At 47.8% G+C, this 22,303-nt stretch overlaps 2 protein-coding genes across 2 annotated transcripts in view; both read right to left on the bottom strand.

Annotated features, from left to right (window-relative positions):
* Positions 1–16,288, bottom strand: GNL2 (G protein nucleolar 2). Its single transcript, XM_083452884.1, has 16 exons — positions 15,853–16,288; positions 14,345–14,429; positions 10,808–10,902; positions 10,467–10,606; positions 8,119–8,303; positions 7,678–7,744; positions 6,644–6,802; positions 6,134–6,247; positions 5,142–5,270; positions 4,699–4,803; positions 4,076–4,234; positions 3,302–3,409; positions 1,967–2,406; positions 1,355–1,434; positions 578–678; positions 1–162 (listed from the first exon to the last, which is right to left on the bottom strand). Exons 1-16 carry the CDS (start codon positions 15,914–15,916, stop codon positions 16–18), a joined length of 2,178 nt encoding a protein of 725 aa, XP_083309010.1. The 5' UTR covers positions 15,917–16,288; the 3' UTR covers positions 1–15.
* The window catches only part of AIRIM (AFG2 interacting ribosome maturation factor), a 98,965-nt gene continuing 80,077 nt past the window's right edge, over positions 3,416–22,303 (bottom strand). Inside the window, exon 4 of the mRNA XM_083452990.1 lies at positions 3,416–3,760. Coding sequence (XP_083309116.1) covers positions 3,597–3,760 — 164 coding nt within the window. The 3' untranslated portion in view covers positions 3,416–3,596. The remainder of the gene's footprint in view (positions 3,761–22,303) is intronic.

Raw genomic sequence — 22,303 nt, 5'->3', positions numbered from 1 at the left:
TAGATCAGAAAACTATTACTTGTGTTTATTTCTCTTAGTTTTTGATTTCTGCCCTGCTGAGTTGGGTTTCTTCTTGTTCCTGTTTTTGTTTTTGACATTATGTGTGTCATAGTATCGGACACCGACTTTCTTTGAGTGCTGCTGCCGCTCTGCTCTTCTCCTCTGTGAAAGAAGCAAAGAAAGTTTGTGCTACCCTCTTTGGCAATTTTTTTTTAATTGGACAATCTCACCCATCAGATGCGGTGAGGACACAGGAGAACCTCTTTGCACAATGCAAAGAGGCCTTCCTGTGACTGGAAGAGGGAAAATGCCTTGACCCCTCCCCACTTTAGTCAGTCAAAGGAAAGCATCACCACTGCTGCCAAAGCCCATGTCATTTTGCCATGTGCAAATGAATGGGCAACCTCTTGCTAAAGAGAACTAGAAACTTGTTATTTAAAAGGAACAAAAGGTGGGCTTACACAGTGAATATTTCCCCTTCCACGTAACATGCTGTACATATTTTTGTGCATAAGCTGCAAAAGCCCCCCTTGCCCTGAAACTGGGGGAGCTGCAGAAAGATTCTGTGGGGACCTACCTCTTTGGAACTCTGTTTCTTGCAAACCTTCACCGGACAGGCACCCTGGTCCTCTTCACCATCCTCTTGCCGTCCTCTTTTCTCAGCTTTCCTCGGGCTCCCTAAAAGCAGCATTTCAAGAACTGTGTGAGGCAAAATGCTCCAGAAACTTGTGGTTCTGCTCAAGCCGATGGCTGGAGCTTTTCCAAACTGCCAAGCACCGCAGGGTGATGAGTGGCTAGGGGTTCCCAAAGACGTAAGGCCTTCCTGCAACTACTTAGGCTGATGACAGCCCAATCCATAGAATATAAGAGGTCCAGAGGGTGGCAACACAAGAATGGACCTTTTCTGCTGTGGCTTCCCATCTAAGGAATGCTCTTCCCAGGGAGACTGGCCTAGAGCCTTCATTATAGATCTTTAGTCGCCTGGTAAAAACATTCCTCTTCTCCCAAGCCTTTGACTAAAGAAACAATTTATGGCCTTATTAAATGGGAGTGGGTGGGTATTGTTTTGTTTGTTGTTTGCCTTTATACTGTAAAGCGCCCTGTGATCCTTGGAAGAAGGGCAGTATATAAATTTAATACATAATATTATTAATAATAATTGACCCCTCCCTTGATGTAGAGCTTTCAAGTGTGTTTCCTAGTCACTCAGGACTGCAATGTGGAAGAAGGAGCACAGCCCAGGACAGCCGGGAGCAGGCCATCCCCTCCCACCATGGGATTACAGGCAGGACGGGCCTCTTGTGGGTGAGCTCTCAGATGGAGACCTCCCAGTGCTGTCATAGAGCCAACCTACCTGCAGCTTCATCACTTGCAACTGCACCAGAGTCCAACTGTGATTTTGCAAAGACTTTTTCGCTCAGTCCTTTGGGGATTCTGCAAGGCAAGGAGGTGGGCATTTAGGCTCTTGCAAAAACCTGCGCACAGCTGACATTCTGACACAGACACACACAGACCTTGCCATCTAAGCAGGCATATCATCTGCGACAGTCACAATTTAGCAATACCATCCACCTCTGCAGGAGTCGCACACATCACATACTTCGGAAGAGAGATACACTGAAGGTTGTGGCACAAGAGCACACTAGCCTTGTTGCAAATGCAATTTTGTCCCCAGAAGAGTACTCGCTGATGGAGCAAGACCACCTCCCCAAATCAAGGTGGGGGGGGGGGGCAAGCAATGCCTGGGACAGCACAAGCCTTCCTCTGCAGTATGTGGCTGGGCCAAGTCATCTCTGCTCATGGCATGTTGTGGCCAGCTGGACTGCCTCAGCTGCCGCTGGGTAGGAAAGGCAACGTAATGGCTGGACAGAAGCTTAGCCTCCACTTTTTGGACTTTTACACCCACGTAACTATCAAGCTCAACCAAGCTCCATCCCACTCCCAGGGACAGCGCGAAAGGCACTACCTTATTGCCGAGAACCTCTTGGCCTTGGCCTTGTCCAAGAATTTCTTGTACTTGGCAATCTTCTCATCCAGGGACTTCAGCACTGCCTTTGGGTCCTGCCTGGTGCTTTCCTTGCCAGAGGGCCTGTTATCCGTCTTGCCAAGCTGGGAGTGCCCTTCCTCCTCCCCATCTTTCTCCTCCTCCTCCTCCTCCTCTGGATCACTGTCCGTCCCATCAACATCAAGCACATCCACGGGGATCAGGTCCTCCTTCAAGAACTGAGGGGCCACGTGGAGCTTCCCAAAGTTCTGCCGCACATGGGACAAGGGCCATTTGGTTTCCTGCGGGGGGCCCTCCTCACCCCTGGGCTCTGCTGCAGCTGTCTCCGTCGCAACAAGGCTCTCCCCAGGGCTGTCACTCAGACTGGCAGCTGCGGGCACTTCCAAAGCAGCATCTGTGGGCTGGAAGATGAAGGGAAAGAAGCATCTCTGGGAGCTACAATTACCAACACCCACATCCACATGCTAATGTGTCAGTTCCACTCCAGAACATCTTACTTCCCACTGCTGGGTCTATAATTGCACCTCAGCAGGGTCCAGCTTCAAAAACTGGATGCAGAATGCAGATTAGATATGCTCTTTGATTTTCCTTCCACATTAAACACATACCAAGTGCTCCTCCCCTTACGTCTGTAGGATTAAGGGCCAGGGATTCCAGATTAGAGTTTATCTTGACCCAAATCTCCTTTTAGAACCCATCCCTTTATATTTGCAAAAATCCCCTGAACTTATTTTATTGGGGGGGGGGGGAGGTCTCCTGATTTTCTCCATGGTTTTGGTTTGCAGCAAAGAACTACTAGTAAACAAAACAGAAATGACTTCTGTTAGAATTAAAGAAAGCATCACCTTCTGTGATTTTAGAAGTGGAAGTTGTTTGATGTAGGACCTCAAAACACTGAAACAGTGAGACTAGCCTGGTCTTAAGTGCCGTCTCATTTTCATTTGTCCTGTCCTTTTTACAGTGAGGGCAGATAGGAACGTTTTGCCCCCGCCCCCCTTTTGAGTAAAATCACTTGGCCAGTAAGATCATCCTGTTTTCTGTCATGGCTGATGGACAAGGGTGATTTATTAGTCCAAGAGTTGCTTGCCATCCAAATGAGGACCAGGCAAAATCAATTCTGCTCCACTTGCTTAGATATTGCACACCAGTTTACGCTACATGTTCAAAATCAATTAATTTTTAGGAGTATTTATACCCCATCTTTTCTGTTTTCCAAAGAATTCCAGCCGCGACCGCACTGGGACTGAGAAATCAGATGGCACCTTTGCTCACCCACCTTAAACATGCAGCTCTTACCTGGGGGCCCTGTTCCATATTTGGGGGCTTCACGAAGAAAGGAATGCGGCCTCTCTGCCAGTCATTCAGCACCATTTTGCTCACTGTGCTCACATCAGGCTCTCCTCCCTGAAATGGCAGTGGGACAGTTCTTTCAGACCCACAAAGCATAGACATTTGTGAAAAAAGGGGCCTCTCTGCTCAAACTCTCTAAAAGGAAAGGTGGAGTCTCATTATTGAGATCGCAAGAGGCAGGTTCTGGCTACATCAAGAAGGTGGGGATACTTATGGGGGATAGATTGCAACCCCATTTTCTCTAGAACCCCACAAGCATACCTTTCCCCATGTAGCCATCACCTGTCACTTGGATGGATGGATTCCTGGAACGAGACAAGTCACCCAAGAGTGCCTGCTTGCTCTTCTCATTTTTCCTCTGATGAAACACTTTCCTATTATTGACATCGCTTCCCAAGTATACGCCTGGCCTATTAATCACAAGAACCTAGGAAGGTGCCTTATATTCATTCTATCTAGCTCAGTACACTCTCAAACGGCTCTCCGGAGATTGAGAGAGGACATCTTTCCCACGCCTACTTGGGAGATTCCATTGGGGATTGAACCTGGGATCTTCTTCTTGCAAGAAAGATGCTTTGCCACTGAGCTACAGGGTTTACCCAATCAAATTGCAGTTCAGCAGCTAGCTAGCCCAAGCAAGTGACTTCCTCCATGACAGCCTGGCCATATAACCCTCCACCCACAATCCCCAGGAAGAAAAGGCAGGCTCTCATCCTTCACCTTGAGCAGCTTCCCCATCTGAAAAGCCAGCTTCTCAAGGAAGTCCTCTGCGTTCTCCCAGAAGTCCACTTTGTACGTCTTGCTGATGTATTCCGGCTTGGCCCTTTCTAGCACGGCAGCGATGTGGTCTTCCGGGCACTTGATTTTTTCCACTTGAACCTGGAGATAAGAAAAGCAGCTCATTACCACGGCATTGGGGCACAGCTGCAGCAGTGAGAACGATGCAGGGTGGCTCCAACGAGCAAAGGCAGGGGTTCTGATGGGCCTGTGTGTCCCCTCCGCCAGATGTTGAAGAGCCAGGAAGCCTCTGCAAAGACAATTCAAGCATCCTAATCCTCAGCACCTTTTTGATAGCGAAATATGGTAGACAACAAATATGGAGAGTCAAGAGTACTGTAGCGGTTAGTGTTGCACTAGGACCTTGGGTGACCTTGATGGCCAGTCACTGCCTCTCACAGGGTTGTTGTAGGAATAAAATGAGGCAGGTGAAAGCCATATATATGCCACCTTTAGCTCTTTAGAGAAAAGGTGGGATATAAATTCAGAGAAATAAATAATAGACCAGGGCTGGGCTAGGAGAGAAGCACTTGCTCCTTTCAGCGCTTGTCCCTCCCACTACTCACCACTCCCTTCAGCACAATGTCCGTCTCTGTGTCACCGGAGGGGTACACCACACCTGGGCAGTCAATGAGGAAGATGCGGCGCATCAAGGTGATGTACTGCCACACCTGTGGGAGGAAAGAATGGCATCAACTTGGCCCTCCTTACTCACCTGAAAATGAATGTGGTAGCAGCTACTTTAAACTGGGGCTGCTCAGCGGAGATTAATTAATGCGCTCTCCCTCTCCCTCCCACCTCAGTACTGCTGGGGGAAGGAGAATCAAACACCTTCAGGGGTTGCTTCCTGGAAATTAAGAGGCAGCATTTCCTCCTCAATGACAGTAGGGATTGATCGAAGGAGGAGGAGGAGAGCTACCTTTAGCAACTCGCCCCTGCCTTTGCCTACTGGAGATTAAACATGAGCCCCCACCCCCACTTTTTGGGGATGATGATGAAGGCCACTTGCCTTTGTCTCGCCAGCAATGGGTGCCACATTGCAGACCTTCTTGGAACGGAGTGTGTTGATCACAGAGCTCTTTCCCACATTGGGGTAGCCAATGAAGCCCACACTGATCTGCTTCTTGTCCACATGCAGCTGTTGGGAGAGAAGGACATGTGTGTGGGCATAGCATCCATTGAGTGTCCTCAAACAGGAAACGTCCAACCTGGAGAGGGCCACTGCTTTTCTGAACCAGCTGCTGGGGACAGCTGCTGCATGATCAAGCCAGTGGCCCATCTAGTCCAGCATCCTGTTCTAAACCAGGTGCCCCCAAGGGAAATCTGCTCTTCCCTCCTGTGGTTTATAGCAACCAGTATTCAGAAGCATTGCTGCCTCTAATTGTAGGGGCAGAGCTTCCTCCTGGGGAGATGGAGGACGCTCCCAGGAAATCAGACTTCCTAGCACAGCAGGAACCAAGTCCCCCACCACCACCACCACCACAAAACCCCACGGGGATTTCTGAAACTGTATCTCCTGCCGAGGACTGCATCTCAGCAACCCCTCCCCCCTCAAAATGCAAGGCTCTTCACCGACAATGCACCAGTGGCGTGCAGTGAAATATTTCATAGGGGAACAGTTAGGAACAGAGGTGCCAGCTTGCAAGGGAGATGGGGGCAGCGGCAATGCCATGCATGTGACGTGACGTCCTGATGTCGTGCATGTGAGCATCGTGCCTCCCTCCCTAAGCTAGTCAGAAAATTCCCAGGCTTTGCAAAAGAGGTACCAGGGCTCTGACAGGATCCTGGAGCCCTCCAGCCTCCTTTCAAAAACCAGATGGGCTTTGGGAAGATGACAGAACGGATCTTGGACTCATCGGAGCCTCGCACCTCCTTCCCTAAGCCAGGCAGAAGCTTTCCGGGCTTTGAGAAAGAGGCACCAGGGGAATATTTAGGGGACTAGCCTAGTCTTAGTGACCGCACACCACTGCAATGCACCTTTGAAACAAAGATGTGCCTTACCTTTCCAAACTGTCTCAAGAGTTGAATGAAGGCCCCTTTTCCGAAGGGGTTTGTGAGGCTGGCGTGAAAGGCCAAAGTTGGGTACTCCTGGGAGAGAATAGCCACCCAGCGTTTCTAGGAGAAGGGAAGAGTTTGCCATTTAGCATCCCACCTCATGAGGCACAGCTGCTCATAGAATCACAGAAGTGTAGAGTTGGAAGGGACCCAAAGGGTCAACTAGTCCAACAGCCCTGCTACGCAGGGATCATAGCGAAAGACTCCCAGACATGAAAAGCCTGCTCTGCAGGTCTAGCGCTTTGGAAAAGTCCAAATCCCACTTCCAAAATTGGTTTCCTTGCCAAGGAGCCCCCACCCAGGGGAGCTGTGGCCTAACCCTTCGCTCCGCTCCAAGGAACTATTTCAGACCTAGCAGCTTCCAGGGGTTGACAAGGGGAATTTGGCAGGAAGCCATCAAAGGGCAGCCTTCTTTCCTGGCTCTGCCAGCAAGCACCCCTCCTTCACGAGACTCACCGTGGCCCATGTGGGCACAAGGTCACACTTGTTCAAGACAAAAATTAGGTGCTTCCAGGGCTTCTCCTTCTTGAGGTAAGTCTCTACGTGTGGGGAGCGGGTTCCCAAGGGGTCTCTGGCATCCAGCACTTGCACAACGACATCTGATGAATCAATCACCTGGAAGGGCACAGAGAGGGCAAGGGACACACATTAGACTAGAAGGAAACTTTCCACAGAATCTCAGTGACTAGGGCTAGGCAATATCTGTTTTTCAACATCATGATATACCACCAGCTAAACATCATGATATCTCGACATATCACAATATACACCTGCAGCGGTGGAGGGCCTTGCTGGGCCTCCCTTCAGCACCAGAGGTCCCGCCATACCTCCATGCAGTGGCGGAGGGTGGGCTGTGGTTCCCTGTGACAGCAGAGGGCCTTAAAATGTAAGGAAGTAGTAGATTTAATAAAAATATTAAATGAACTTCCATATAATATATTCAATCTATTTTCAACTTATTTAAGAGTAGTCTAAGTGATTTACTAGCTAAGTTACATCTGCTTCCCCAGTCAAAGGTCTAAGTGGAATCTATGCATGCATAAACCCTAGAGTTCAAGTAAGCTTATTTCCACTTTCCTGGGAGTAAGGCCTGTTGAATTCAGTAGGGCTTGATTGTGAGTAGACATGCATTTGCTTGCACCACTTACTGAAAAACACCCTCCTCCATCATTCTCACATAGTACCCAACCTCCCATTTCAGCATAAGGCAGCCAGCTAAATATTCTGCCTTTCATTCCCCCTCCCACAGGGCTCCCCAATAGCCCCCATCCCACCAATCTCTCCCGTTTTGTTATCAGAGGGAGGGAGAGAGGGCAAGCAAGCAAAAAGATAGTCTACTTTAAATATATATATATATTTAACCATCATCTTTAATATGGAAGGCCCTTCCCAGAAGCAAATGGATGGAGAGCAACTGAAGGTACCTATTGGGTCACGTTCCGGCCGAGAGATGGGAACTGCCCTCCTTCCCACAGTTCCACAGAGCCTACCTTGTACAGTTCTCCCCAGATGCGCTTGGACTGCCCCTTCTTGTAGATTTCCTCTCGCGCCTCCTCCCTGCAAAGAAGCAGTTGAAGGTGTCATAACAAGCCTGTGAGGTAGGTTAGACTGAGAGGGTGTGACTGGCCTAAGGACACCCAGTGAGATGAATGGGGATCTGAACCCTGGTCTCTCAGGTCTTAGTCTGATGCTGTAACCACTAAACCACACAGGCTCTCAGCTAGTGAATTAGCTAGCCCGTTCTGAGGGAGTGATCCAGCCCAGTCCATGAGACAGGAAAAAAAACAGCTAGCCCTGCATTTGACAGGGTAAAAAGCTCCATTTCCTGTCTTGATAACTCAGCCAACAGGGCCCTTGAGGGGTGGGGGGGAAAGAATGAAAAAGAGAAGGGAGAGGGACCCCGTTCCCTAGGAAGATGCTCCAGGGCTCACCTCACTCCAGTATCTTCTGTCACCCGATCCCTGTCCTTTTCTTCGTCATAGCTGCTGGCTCCAGCAGTGGCGTTTTCCACCAGGGACTGCACATCACTTGCCGAGAGGTTGGGCCGCTTCCTTTGTGCTTTGGGGCCAAATGTAGTTTCAAACGTTTCTGTGTCGAGAATGTGGACTTTGGAATTCTGAAAGGCCGGGGGGGGGGGGAGAAGTCACACCTCATTTGCCCTGGCTCAGAACAAGACGCCCAAGTTAAGCTGATTTGGACAACATACTGCCCCTGTTCTGTTGTTGTTTGGGGGGGGGGGGGTTCTGAGAGCAGCAGCCCAACAGACCTGAGCCACAGCCCTGGGGCTTGCCAGAAAGACCTGCTCCATTTCTCTTATTAGTAAGATTACCATTCGCTCAGTCCAACGCAATTAAAGCTACAAGGGTGCAAATCCCACTTCTCTCTCTGCTCGGTTCCGTCAAAGAGGGCTCCAGATCCAGCCAGGGCCCAGATTTGTCAGGGAGAATCTGCCTCCCATTTTGCTTTGTTCTTTCAAAGTCCAGCTGCAAGGGCCAGCCCTTTTCTTGGAAGCGAGTCTCCTACAGAGAGCAAGGCTTGCTCATTTAAGTGATGTGCACTCAAGTTACAGAGAACTCTTTTCTTAATTTAGGATGTTTTCCTTTTATTGGAGACACATGGAAACTCGTGAGAAAACAAAATTGTCCTGCGAGAGCTCAGTATGCGTAGAAGAAAGAGCCCGGCTCATGGGCCAGAGCAGAGGGAATGTTGGGCTTGAGATGAAAGGCACAGGCTGTGGGGCGGACCTAAGAAGCCAGAGGACAGAGCCAAGCGGCCTCCTCTTCAGTGCCAGGCCTGGGCAATGGCCCGGAGTTGGGAATTGGCACATCTGGCTACCAGAGAAACACCACAGACCGCATACATGTTCCACATGAACACACCTGGCATGCAACAGAGGGCAGCAATGGCCTCCAACTTGGAGGGCTTTAAAAGAAGATTAGACAAATGCATGGAGGAGGAGAGGGCAACTGGTGGCTACTAGCTATGATGGCTTTGCTCTGCCTCCACGGTTCAAGGCAGCAATGCTTCTAAATGCCAGTTGCATTTAAAGCCCTATGCAGCCTAGGAGGACCCACGTACCTACGGGACCGCCTCTCTTGGTATGCCTCGCGGAGGACCTTAAGGTCCACAAATGACAACATTTTGGAGGTCCCAGGTCGCAAGGTGGTTAGATTGGTCGCAACTAGGGCCAGGGTCTTTTCAGTACTGGACCCAACTTGGTGGAACGCTCTGTCACAAGAGACTAGGGCCCTGCGGGACTTGACATCTTTCCACAGGGCCTGCAAGACAGAGCTGTTCTGCCTGGCCTTTGGTTTGGACTCAGTCTGACCCTTATCTTTCCCTCGCCTTATGGTTTTGATCTATGGGCTACTTTTAAAATGAGGCTGCATTTTAAATTGCATTTTAACCTGTATTTTAAATTGGCCTTTCCCCCCCTATTATGATTTTACTGTAATTTTATTGGTGTTAGTCGCCCTGAGCCCAGCTCTGGCTGGGGATAGCAGGGTATAAATAAATAATAATTAATTATTATTATTATTATTATTATTATTATTATTATTATTATTGCACGGGGGGGAGAGGGTTCCTGCAGCTTTCCTCTTTGGGCAACTGGAAGGCCAGTATAAGAACATGGTGCTGGAATAGCACCCGCCCCCCAAGTTTACTGAGCCCTTGCATGTTGGGCACATCCTGGCAAAGAGCGAGCAGCCACGCTACAGCTCAGTTTACATCTATAAGTTGCAAACATAATCATATTCTACAGGGCCCTCCTCCAGCCAATCAGGCTTGGAACCAAAGGAAGGCTCCTACTCCCTCGGAAGCAGCCCACAGGAACTGGGGAGTTTTGCGGGAAGGGAGAAAAGTCTAGAGGGGGGTTTACAGAGACAAGCAATTCAGCAGGTGCGAATCACAAAATGACACACCATTTACATGAATGGACTAAGATGAGGAGGGAAACGGACACTCAGGCAACAAAGGCTTCCCCCCTTCTCTCTCGGCATGTTGGCATCTGTGCACTGGTGGGCTAGAGAATAAGCTTTACGTGGAGTTATTTTCCAAAGTCAATCTGCACACTTTCACTAGGCCTTTAATTGCACCTACTGCAATTACACCTACTGGAATATGCTTTTCTCTGCGAATGCATGGGAAATGCAACCCCTAAGTCTTCACCAGAGTCCAGCATGCATACAACCACATCCAAGGAAAGAACAAAATTGGGTCCCTGGATGCTGTGGGGAGAGAAGAGTCCCCACCACAAGGTGGTAAGAGGAGGACTTACATGAGGCTTAATTCGGTCATGGAGGAGAGAGAGTGGCAGTTTGGTTTGCTTCATGACAACTCTGTAGGGGTCCTTCATCACTGTCTCCATCTCCTCTTGGAACTTCTGGAGGGACGACTGCTTGATCACCCTTGTGTTTCCTGCATTGAGAGAACCATAAATGGGGGCACCCCAGGCCCAATGTGGTGCCACCCACACCTTGGGCTTGATGAAATAAGCAGTTCTTTAGGAGCAGGTGCAAGGTGGCCTTTATTCAAACCCAGCTCTTTGACAAGGGTCCCTGCATGTCTGCCTTTCACCCAAGGAAGAAAGCCTAAGAAAAACTGCCACAGCAGTCTCACCAAACCATTTGATGTTGGGCTCCACTCTTGCCACCGTGCCGGGTGCCACTGTGGACTGGAACTGCAGTGGCCGGATGACTTTCCCACGATTGTTCCTGCAGACAAAGAACAGCCACTGGAGAGCTGGCTTGTGCTTGATCCTGTCTGAGGGAAGCTAGTCCCTTTCAGCTTCCGTTTCCCCAACTCTGAATTGGAAACAGCAGTGGCAGTCCTCAGGGAGCCAAAGGCTCAGGAGCGGAGGACACACTTTGCATGAAAAAGGTCCCAGATTCCTTCCCTGGAAGAACTCCGATCAGCTGGTGCCAATTAGTGTGGACAATAAAGAGCTAGATGGACCACTCAGCCGACTCGCAGATTCCAATGTATTAAGAGGGCGAACACAGCTAAGATTGTAAAACGTGTTTGGAATTGGAGGACTGCAGAAAATGTACTTGACAGAAACAAAACCGTACCTATAAGGGCTCCCAGGGGAGTAATAAGCTGGTCCCTCCATCCCGCCCCTGCTCCTTGGCTTGAAGGAAAGGGCAAACGCTCAAGCGAAACACAAGACGGAGCAGAAGGGAGCTGATTGTACGGCTCCAGGTGAACAACTGGAAGCAATAAGGGCTCCTTGGCTGCATGTCAGGCGGGAGGGCAGGAGGGTTACCGAGGCGGGGGCAAGAATGCCTGTTACCCAAGGCTGACACTTTTCCACAGGCCACGCCAAGCAATGGAGCAGAGCCTCTGAAAAACACATCACTAAGAGGTTCCACATTTTGCCCTTGGCCCCCTTTCACAGGCGGAGATGTTTGGGGAGACACAGCAAGGCTGCTTCCATTTAGCACCTGCTCAGGGGTACAGAGCACATGCCGGCCGCACAACGGGGCATGAAATCGACTTGTTTACAGACAGTACAGAAGCAGGCGCCAAGTTTGAGGAAAACAGGAGGCAGCAGTGACTTCAGCCTTGCAGCTGAGGAAGGGCAGCTTCACCCAGATCTAGGTTTCTGGCAAAGCGGCTGTGACTCTCCTTGACAACACTGGTGTGATGCTTGTCTGCCAATCCCATATTTCATGGCAACAGGTGAGGGAGCAGAGGGGATGGCAAGAGGGTCTTGAGGCCTGTTTTTTAAGAACCTGTATCTGAATCAGCTTACAGAGAACGGACTTTTGAAAACACTGGCTCCCCGGGCTCAGTGATGGGGGAAAGACCTGCATGTCATGTGGCCTCTTCTGAAGTGCTGAGTCAGCACGAAACCCTTTCCTGCCAAGTGCTGAGGTGTTTGGATGGGCAACAATAGGTTAGTTGCTCTCAAGCTCAGCTCAGAAGCAGAAAAGCATGGGAACATGATCTTGAGGGAAGAGCAGGCAAGACTGGCATTGAGTAAAGGTGGGGTAGCAAAAGTTGTGTCTCAACTAAGTGGGGTGGGGGAAGTGCCCTTTTAGCAGTGAATACCTGACCAAAGAAAAACACACGCCACAGTAACTAGCTTGAAGGAGAGAGCACCACAACCACTTCTGCTTACTAATATCTTGCTGCAACATGAAAAGGATGCTAATTAAAGCAAAGTCTGGGAATAACTATTAATGCTAATGGACCACTTTTCATTTTTACTTTAAGAAGAGAAGAAACAGATTGGGGGTCTCCAGCTATTCAGCAAGTTAAACAAAAAGTAGATTTATTACTTACAGAATTTAAATAAGAAAAACTAACAGACCAACAGTTGGGCAGAAAACTTCTTTTCATGGAATCATATAACCATAGAGTTGGAAAGTAAAAAAAAAAAAGTCATCTAGTCCAACCTCCTGTAACAACAGCTCCCTGTGATGCACTGATGGGTGTTGTAAACCTACAGGCAGAGTCCATATGCTGAATATTTTCCTTGTTAAAAGTTTGAACAAATCTATAATCTTTTATCCTAAGTATGTATGTGCTCTTGCTTAAGAGGGCACAAGGATCTACCTAGAGCAGCCTTTTAAAACACAAACACACAAAAAACAGGAATCCCAGCAGGAATAAGGCAGTCCACCCACAAATTGTGCTTTAGCTTATTGGATTTCTTATCAAAAAGTCAGCTGCCAGAAGTCTGCAGGAATTCAGACTGCAAGATGTGCAATTTGATGTGCACATGCAGTTGCTTGCTTTTATTTATTTATTTGCATAACCAGCACTGCTTCTTCCAGGAGGCTTTCATAGGGGGCAAAACTGAAAAATCACAGGGCTGCAACCCAGAAGAGAAGTGGAGGAATGGCAGGCTTTTTGCTTCCACAGATGGCAGTAAGGGAAGCTTGTTTTGGAGTGGCCACTATTGTTCTCTCAAAATCAGGGAAGGACTTGGTTGTAAATATTTAACTTTTTTTGTTTCATCATTTGCTTTGTGCTTTTATACTTTGTAACCTGCAAGACCTAATGAACAGCCTCACACGGTATGAGCAAACCATATATGGTATGACAAGATACTGCAATATTCTTATAATACAAAAAGCAACCCCATGGAAGAGACAATTTGGATCCCGCTCATGCTGCCGAAGGCAGGAAGCAACCTAACTCTCTGCCTCATGTCACAGCCCTGATCAAAATTCCATCCCAAACCAGAGCTTCTATTAACTATGGAGAAAAAGACTTAAGGCCTTCAGCTCTTAAGACTGTACTTTTTCCCTTATGCATGTTATAGCAGCTGGCAAGAGAAGATGATTTGGATCTAGGCCGCTGTACAGGGGCAAAGGGTTAGAACTTCCTTCTTCCTGCACAGACCCAATCCAAACTGTTCCCTCCTGTGGCTGCCAACAAGTTTTTTTCCTTTCTTTCCCAGAAACCTCCATGTAATTTGCTTTGAAGATGTGACAGAAAACTCTAAAAACTCATTTTTTTCAATCAGGCTTTTGGTAAGAGGGGAGAGCTGAGCAAATACTTCACTAGCTACTAGTGCTGCTCTGCTGCAATCTTATCACTGCATTGATATTTGTTCTACTTTATGTTGTTAAAGTAGCACTGCTTTATAGCGTGTTGATATGTGGCTGAGGTATAAATAAATAAATTATTATTGTTATTATTATTATTTAAAAAAACCTGCTCTGAGATCAATGTAACTGATGAAGTGTAGGATGTAAACTGAACCAACTAATAAATGACTCCCTTTCCTTTTACTGACTAAAATGAATTTCTGCATCAAGCCTCCTCATGAAATAGGATTGTGAAATATTTGCTGGTCTCAGGAAAAGTCCTCTTTAAATGCCATTTTACACAAGAACATATGAAGAGCCTGTTGGATCAGGCAAATGGCATTCTGTCCAGCACACTAGTTTCACAGTGGCCAAACAGATGCCACAAATGGGAAACCCATGAGCAGGACCAGAGCATAAGAGCATTCTCCCCTCCTGTGGTCTCCAGCAACTAGTATTGAGAAGTATTGCTGCCTCCAGCTGTGGAAGCAGAGCATAGCCATTATGGTCCTCTCCATGAATTTGTCATTTCAGGAACCGCAACGCCCTGACTAGGAAACCCTCCAGACAGTACTGTGTTTATTGCAGTTCATGGTATACACACACCCAGCCTCACCTGCGTTCCTTCTGCCTGTACATGTTGAGGCGCCGGATGGTTGCCCGGTCCCGCATGTTGTGGCCTCCAGCGCCATTTGGCCGATCTAACATGATGGGGATGAGGGAAAGAGAAAATGAAAGACATGGTGACTAAACCATGACCAAAAATTAAAAGAACCATCAGTCAGTTCTAGTGTAAGTGAGGAATTGTACAAATGAAGGAACCTGTGTCAGCTTGTGTGGATGCAAGTAACCAAAGATGAAGAAAAGGAACTGTGACATCTATGCTACCATCTTCTGTCACCATGGACCTAAGCGGCTCCACAGAGTTTTTCAGTGTACTACTTCATCCAGCTGGTGCCTTCCAGAAGCTTAAGGCTATAACTCCCACCCACCTCAGCTAGCTGAGGCAGATGGGAGTTGTAGCCCCAAGCTCTTGAGGGGACCAGGTTGGTTAAGGCCGTACTATAAAACCTGGTAGTGCAATGCTCAGACACAGCCTGAACAGCTGTGTCAAGATCCATAAGAATAGCTTGCTGAATCAGGCCAAAAGGGTTCCAGCGAGACCAGAATCCTGTTCTTCTCACAGCAGCCAACCATACAGATGCCTATGCAAAACCCAAAAGTAAGATTCAAGCACAAGAGCACCTCCCTTACTGTGAAATACTAGCAACTGGCATTCAGAAGCATTGCTGCCGCCAACTGTGGAGGCACAGCATAGCCATATTGGCTAGTAGTCATTGGTAGCCCTCTTCTTCGTGAATTTGTCTAATCCTTTTTGAAAGCCATCCAAGTTGGAGGCCATCACTGCCTCCTGTGATTGCGAGTTCCAGGGTTTAACTCCGTGCTTTAATAAATACTTCATTCTATGTGTCCCGAGTTATCCAACATTCAGCTTCTTAGGATGTCCATGAGCACTAGGTGTTATCAGACAGGAAAAAAACCTTTTCTCTATCCACCTTCTCCAGGCCATGTATACTTTTATTAACTTCTATCATGTCACCTCTTACTCACCTTTCCTAAAGTCCCAAATGCTGCAACCTTTCCTCTTGGGGAACTGCTTCATCCTCTTGATCATTTTGGTTGCCCTTTCTTTGAACCTTTTCCAGTTCTACAATATCCTTTCGGAGGTGAAGCAACCAGAACTGCTCACAGTATTCAATGTGAAGTAGCACCATAGTTTTACATAGTGGCATTATGAGATTGGCGGCTTCATTTCCAATTCCTTTTCTAACGACCCCTAGCATGGAATTTACCTTTTTCGACATCCTCATCGTGCTAGCCACTAGGACCCTGAGGCTCCTGGTCACTTTCCACCAGTTCAGGAGAAATTAATGCCTCTCTCTTTTTTTGTCCCCATATGCATCATGACGCATTCTTCCAAGTGCGACCTCACCTGCAGCTCTGCTGCGGACCAGCGCCGAGGCCCAGCCCCCCGTGGGGAGAGCGCAGGATCCAGCCCGGAGGGGCTACCCCCGCCTGGCGACCTTCCCTCCTTTCCCTTGCCCGCCCACCCCACTCACTCACCGGGGTTGGTGCTGGCCCGCGAGGGGTTGATGCTGGCGCGGCCTTTGAATCCCGGCTTCACCATCGCGGCGGTTGCGGTTCCTGCTGCGGCTCAGGCCACGTTCAGACGGCCGGAAGAGACTCCGCAGCAACTTCCGGGAAAGACGGTGACGCACTTCCGCCGCCGGTGACGCGGGCACAAGCTCAATTTGTCAGTTCGCTGCCCTTCGCCAGCACCGCTCCGAAGCTGGCCGTGACGTCACGGCGAAAGGTTTGGTACGATTCCCCTCACCACACACAAACTCCCGCTCCTGGAAGTGACAGGCGGGAAGCGCTTGTTGGATGACGTCGGCAAAGCATGAAGGCGGCGTGGCTCGCCAGGACGGACCAGCTCCGGCCACGCCTCTGTCCTCTGTCCACTCAGGAGTAAGTCCCCCCCCTGGTCCGTCCGTCGAATGGGCTTCCTCCTTGCCTAGCACGTGGGTAGCGCTTGCGGAAGGGGCGGGAGGTGATATGCGATTGGACTCCAATTCCCATAAGCCCCTGCAAGCACCATGGGAAATTGTCGCGGCGGAATGGGTGGGGGTGATGAGAACGTTTATGGGGAGAAGAACCAGGGGATACAGGACTAGAAGGAGAAGGAGGAGATCTGGGTTCAAATCCTGTCTCTGCCCTGAAGCTCCCAAGGCTGCTTCGCTCCGCTTTCCATCATTCTAAGCCGAAGGCAGGGAAACAAACGTGATGCAAGCCATAGTTCCTCTGTGCCCCCTTAAGACCCCCGTGGACAGTCAGCTCAACGTATTTTAGAATAGTCATGTTCACTAGCACAGACCGGATGAGATAAGAGGCTACATCTCCCCCACCACCACCACTTTAGAATGTGGAGGTAGACCTCACGTAACTGCGGAGCCTTTAGAAGGGGGAGGGTTATAATTCATTTCTGTAGGTCCACAGTGGCCTTACGAGCATCACAGCGTTCCTTTGAGCCACTGCTGAAAGCATCCAATCTGCTCAGAATTGCCTGCTTCCTGGAATTGCACTCTTCCCACCCTCTTTGATGCCAGGTACAGGGTCATGGCTAATGCCAAACATTTTCACATTAGAGGAGAATACCATTAGAGGTTCATGGTATTTGCTAAAAACATAGCACTCCTCCAGGTGATGATGGAACTGCAACTCCCACCATCCTTGACCAGTGGCCAAGTGCAGTAGGTTAGATTCCAGCCATGCAAGTTTCTACACACACACACTTTTCCATCCAAGCAAGCATTATCCTAGTTCAGGACTCCGTTGAATGGCTGGTAGAGTGGAAGGCAGAGAGACCAACAGGAGGTGGAGCCAAAGTTGTGGCAGGCAGAGACTTTTTAATTCTACTTTTATCCCCTTCCTCCTCCTCCTCTTCCTTACTCAGTTCTACAATAGCAACACTGAGACGAAGGGCAGTGGCATCCGCTGGACTGGATGCAAGAAAGACAAACAGATGTGGGGTCTGGCTTGCGCTAATAAATCAGTGTGATGTAGTGGTTAGAGTATCAGACTAGGACCTGGTCAACTAGGGTTCAAATCCCTACGTGACCATGAAACTCACTGGGTGACTTTGGGTCAGTCATTGCCTCCCAGCCTAACCTACCTCCCAGGGTTGTTGGGATTAAATGAGGGGGAGAGCCATGTACACCACCATGAGCTCCTTAGAGAAACATGTGGGATGAAAATTTAACAAATCAGTTATGGTTCGATGCGCCCAGGACTTCGGCTATAATATCCAAATGGATGTGTAGGAAAGACTCTGGAAGGTAGACATAAAATTCACCACATGTTATAATCTGAAAGAAAATCTGTTGAAAATGTTTTACCGATGGTAGCTGACCCCAGCCAAATTAGCCAAAATGTATTATTTAAAAAAAATATCAAGCGTTTGCTGGTGGTGTAAGAAGTCAGAAGGTACAATGCTACATATGTGGTGGAACTGTGTGAAAGTTAGATAATTCTGGGACATTATATATAATGAACTTTAAAAAAATCTTTGAATTTTCATTCCAAAAAACCAGAAACCTTCCTGTTGGGAATCATGTACAATGAAATCCCGAAAAACTCTAGAAGAATTTTCATGTATGCAACAACAGTGGCTAGAATTTTGATAGCAAATAATTGGAAAGGAGAGGTGATATCCACCAAATTAGACTGGCAGGTGAAGATGATAGAATATATAGAACTAGCCAAAGTGACTGGAAGTTTAAGAGATGATTCAAAACAGAGATTAATAAAGAATGGAATGTCTTTAAAGAATATTTACAGACACATTGTAAAAACTTAAACGCTTTGACAAGTCTGGACTGAACCTTGCAGGACAATAGGGAACACGAGTAAATTAAGTGATAATTAAAATTAAGAAGTGATAATACAAAGTGTGAAATTGAAAATGAAGCCTAGAAAGCATAGTGGGATGAATGGAAGTCAAAAGAATATGTGGTGTTTTTTCTTGTTTGTTCTTTGATGCTGTTACTGCATTGTTTTGTTTTGTTGTGTGGTTTTTTTGGTTTGATTGTTTGTTTGTAAAGTATTGTTTCAATAAAGTAATTTTTAAAAGAAAGAAAGAAAATTTAACAAGTACGGTAAATAAACAAACTTTCCAGTTCAGGGACACATTCCAGCCAAGCAAAAATGGGGAGAGTCCTGGGCGTCTGGTGTGACCACCCTTTGCCTCTCGGTCCACACAATGACTAGCAGCCACTCTCCAGGGTCTCAGGACTGTTGCCTCTCCAAACCCTTCCTGGCAATGTTAGGAACTGAACCCAGGATCTTCTGCATGCCTATTCTGTGTTCTACAACTACAAGCAACAGCCTCCGATCTCACCAGTGTACACCCTCTCTGGTCTGAAGTTGGTTTCAATTAGTGGGAGCTCAGTAGCAAAATGTAAGAGCTGCAATTTTCATTCTTTTTTGGAGTCTGTCTCCCCACCCCTTCCTTTTATCGTGATAGATTTATCTGTGCGCAAAGCGCTCACTCCCCCAGTGGGATTTTTTAAAGATTCAAATTGCAGCTAATTATTTAAGCTCTTAGACTAGAGGCTTAGACAGAAGGCCTCTCCCAGCCTCGGTGTGGTTTCTATTAAAGGCGATATCCATCTGTCAAAGGGCTCTTTTGATTTCTGAACTCTCAGACTAAATAGTTGAGTAATACTTGCTCTCTTCACCCTGCGCTCTCTCTCCTTTTCCGTAGAAAAACACACTTTGTGTGTTGTTTAAGGGAAGGGGGGGGGGAGAAACTTGGGATCTTCCCAGGAATCTGATGTCCAGACTCTGCAAGAGCAGAAAAAGTTAGCTTCAGGAATGCAGCTCAAGCTGTGGCCAAACTGGCAAAGAGACTACACAGAGCAGGACATGTAAGATGACTGCAGCAGTCTGCTCCTGTGCTCTTTAACGCATAAGAAATAACAGGATAACTTGTTCCAGGGCAGAAGCACACACAGTGGGATGGAAGCAAAACTAATGATGAGGAGCAGGTATTGAAAGAGATCCGAAGAACCAAGAAGTCCCTCTTGCTTTCTGAGCGGTGTTCTCCTTTGATGTTTTGTGTCCTTTTCCATCTGTGCTCTCTATCTGCTTCTCCTAATTTCCTTCTTACCCTGTCAGTGGGTACTGCACCCTCCCAGTCAGTTTACAAGTTCTCTCTGGGCAGAGTCCTCCTCTTTCTCCCCTGTGTGTCGCACACCACCGGGGCAGAGTGCCATGGCCTCATCATGCCACATGTCTTACTTAATCTGTGCTTTCCTTTTACAGCCCCCACAAGAGTTGTGAAATCATTTCCATAGAAGAAATGAGCATTTCTCAGCCAAATGGAAGCTCTTGAATGGATTTCCGTTCGGAGTTTTGCCCCTGCTGCTTTTTTGACAAAGCAGAGGCTGCCAAGGTGAAATGGAAAGCTTTGACCTTTTCCCCTTCTCCCCTCCTCTCCCTCTCCCCACTCACCTTGGCTGTGCCTGCCTGGCAGATACTGGGAAGGCATACCTGCAGTGACAGCCGCTAACCTGGACGACTTTAAGAGGACTAGACAAATTCATGGAGGAGAGGGCTATCGGTGGCCACCAGCCACAATGGCTGTGCTCTGCCTCTACAGCTGGAAGCAGGAAGCTTCTGAATACCAGTTGCCAGAAACCACAGGAGGTGAGAGTATTGCTATTGTGCTTGGTTCCTGCTTGCAGGTTTCCCACAGGCATTTGGTTGGCCACTGTGAGAACAGGATCCAGGACTAGGACTAGATGGGCCATTGGCTTAATCCAGTAGCGTCTTCTTATGTTTTTATGATTTCCAGTGTTCTCTGGCAGCCACCACGTTTTTGCATTTGGGTTCTCTGTTGCTCTTGATGTCACGTATGTGCACTCCTCCCAGAATCGCCTCTGGCAACCAGATGGGCATGCATTTGCATCATTTCCATGCAATACAAGAGGCAATATGCACCTATACACACCATGGGAAGTAAAACCTATATCACAACAACCCTTTGGGTTCTTTTGAACCCTGTTCTCTCTCCCCCCCCCTTCCTTCCCTTGAATGCCCCCCACCCACCTACCCTGCTTCTCCAACTGAGTATAGAGATCCCAGGCTGCAATATATTATACTGTGTATAAATACCATCAGAGTGATTATTCTGGGGTAGCTGCTTATATAAATCTGGAGTTTCTGATACCTCAAAGGAGAGCCTTAATAAAAACAACACCCAAACCCACAATAGCAATATTTTCTTGTTCTTTCGATTTCACAAAAACAGTCACTTCTGCAGCGTTCTAGAGAAAGACCACAAAAGAATGAAGGGCGAAGGATGCCTCACACTTCTGAATGTATAAACTGGGATTTCTTCAGAGCAAAGAGTCATTTTAATGTAAACATTAACAAGCAAGGTATATACATTCTCTAGGTTGCTATGGAGGCAGAAGGCTAGTAAATTATTATTGGGGGGCTGCACATGAGCATGTTAAACTTGGCTTGCCAGGGAAGCTGGCGAAAGTTGGGATTTATATTAAACATGGGAGGGAGAAGATAATCCGTACAATTTGTCACTGTGGTGGGGGGGTATGCTGGACTTTCAGCTGAACTCTGGGTGGGTTTCTTTGGGAAGACAAGAGTGGGCAGAGAGACAGAGAGCCTGGCGTTGCATGTGATACAATATTTTTCTGGCAACTGCTGATTCTCCACCACTCAATCTTTTATCACTAGCCTTGCTAAATATACCTGGGTATGACTGCTCCTCGTCCTTTCCTACTTATTTGCCATGTTTTTATTACTTAACTACTCTGCAGGGCCCTTTGTGCCTTGAGAGCATGGCTCTGGGTGGCACAAACTTCCCACAACAAGGGGCTGGCGTCTGGGTCCCCAAAAAGAGAGAACATGGGATGAGGTTGATTCCTGATCTTGGTTGAAGCAAAACTCTCTGGTTCTGCTGGGGCTCATCTCAGCTGCAAGTTACGGGGGCTTTCCGTTTGATGATGATGCCAAGGTACCAGCGAGGAAGGGCTGCAAGCAGCACAACTAACAACTCCCCCTCACAGCATATAGAACAATATTTCACCTATGAGATCACCTTACCCCATATGTGCCCACTTGACCACTTCAGTCAGTGGAACTGGCAATGTTAGAGGTGCCACATAATATCTGTTCCATATTTAGCTACACCCTGGAACTCCCTGCCTGTTGATATCGGGCAGGAGCTTTCACTATAGTCTTTTCGGCACCTGCTAAAAACATTTATTTAAACAAACCCACCCAGATGTTTAGAAAGGCGATACGAGTTGTCATCTGTTTTTTGGCTGCCATTATTAAACTTTTTGAAAGTCTTAAATATTGTTAATTTTTTCTCAGTGATAATTTTATTTTTTTATTTTTTTGTAAACAGCTTTGAGGGTTGTTGTTTTTTAAAAGAAGAAGAAGGAGGGCTTGCTTTTATCTGTTCTGAATCATTCAACCTTAGCTTCATTGGACACCCATGAGTTCTAGTCCATGGGAGAGGGAGAAAAGCTTTTCTCTGTCCACTCTTATGAGTTGCAAAGGCACAGGGCAAGGGAGTGCTCTCCTAAGGTAATTGTTCCGACAGAGTCAGTCTCATAACAGAGCATCTTAGCAACTTGAGGCCCCACTCAGACAAAGGCCCTTCTTTTGCCAGGAAGCTTTCAGAGTTCTGGAGGGTCACGCGGCCCACTGCTGAGATGCCGCAGCAGAAACAAGCTGCTTATCTCTCACTCACCGGGGGGAGAAATTTTAGAAGGAGCCGAGAAGACCTCCTTCGGCTTTTGCCTCAACATAATCTCTGTGCGGTTCAAAGGCTGAGCCTGGAGGAGCTCTTGCCCACTTGCGGCCTGGTATGCTGCTCGTTTATCATCGCGCTGAAATGGAATCCCCTCCGAAAGATATAACGGCGCAGTGTTTACTTAAGTGCAAAGTGGATGATGGGCCTGGCAGCCCTGCTGTGAACAAGCAG

The sequence above is a fragment of the Podarcis tiliguerta genome (assembly GCF_965153285.1).
Source record: "Podarcis tiliguerta genome assembly, chromosome: 8".
Classification (NCBI taxonomy): domain Eukaryota; kingdom Metazoa; phylum Chordata; class Lepidosauria; order Squamata; family Lacertidae; genus Podarcis; species Podarcis tiliguerta.
This window is presented reverse-complemented; position numbering and strand designations above follow the sequence as displayed.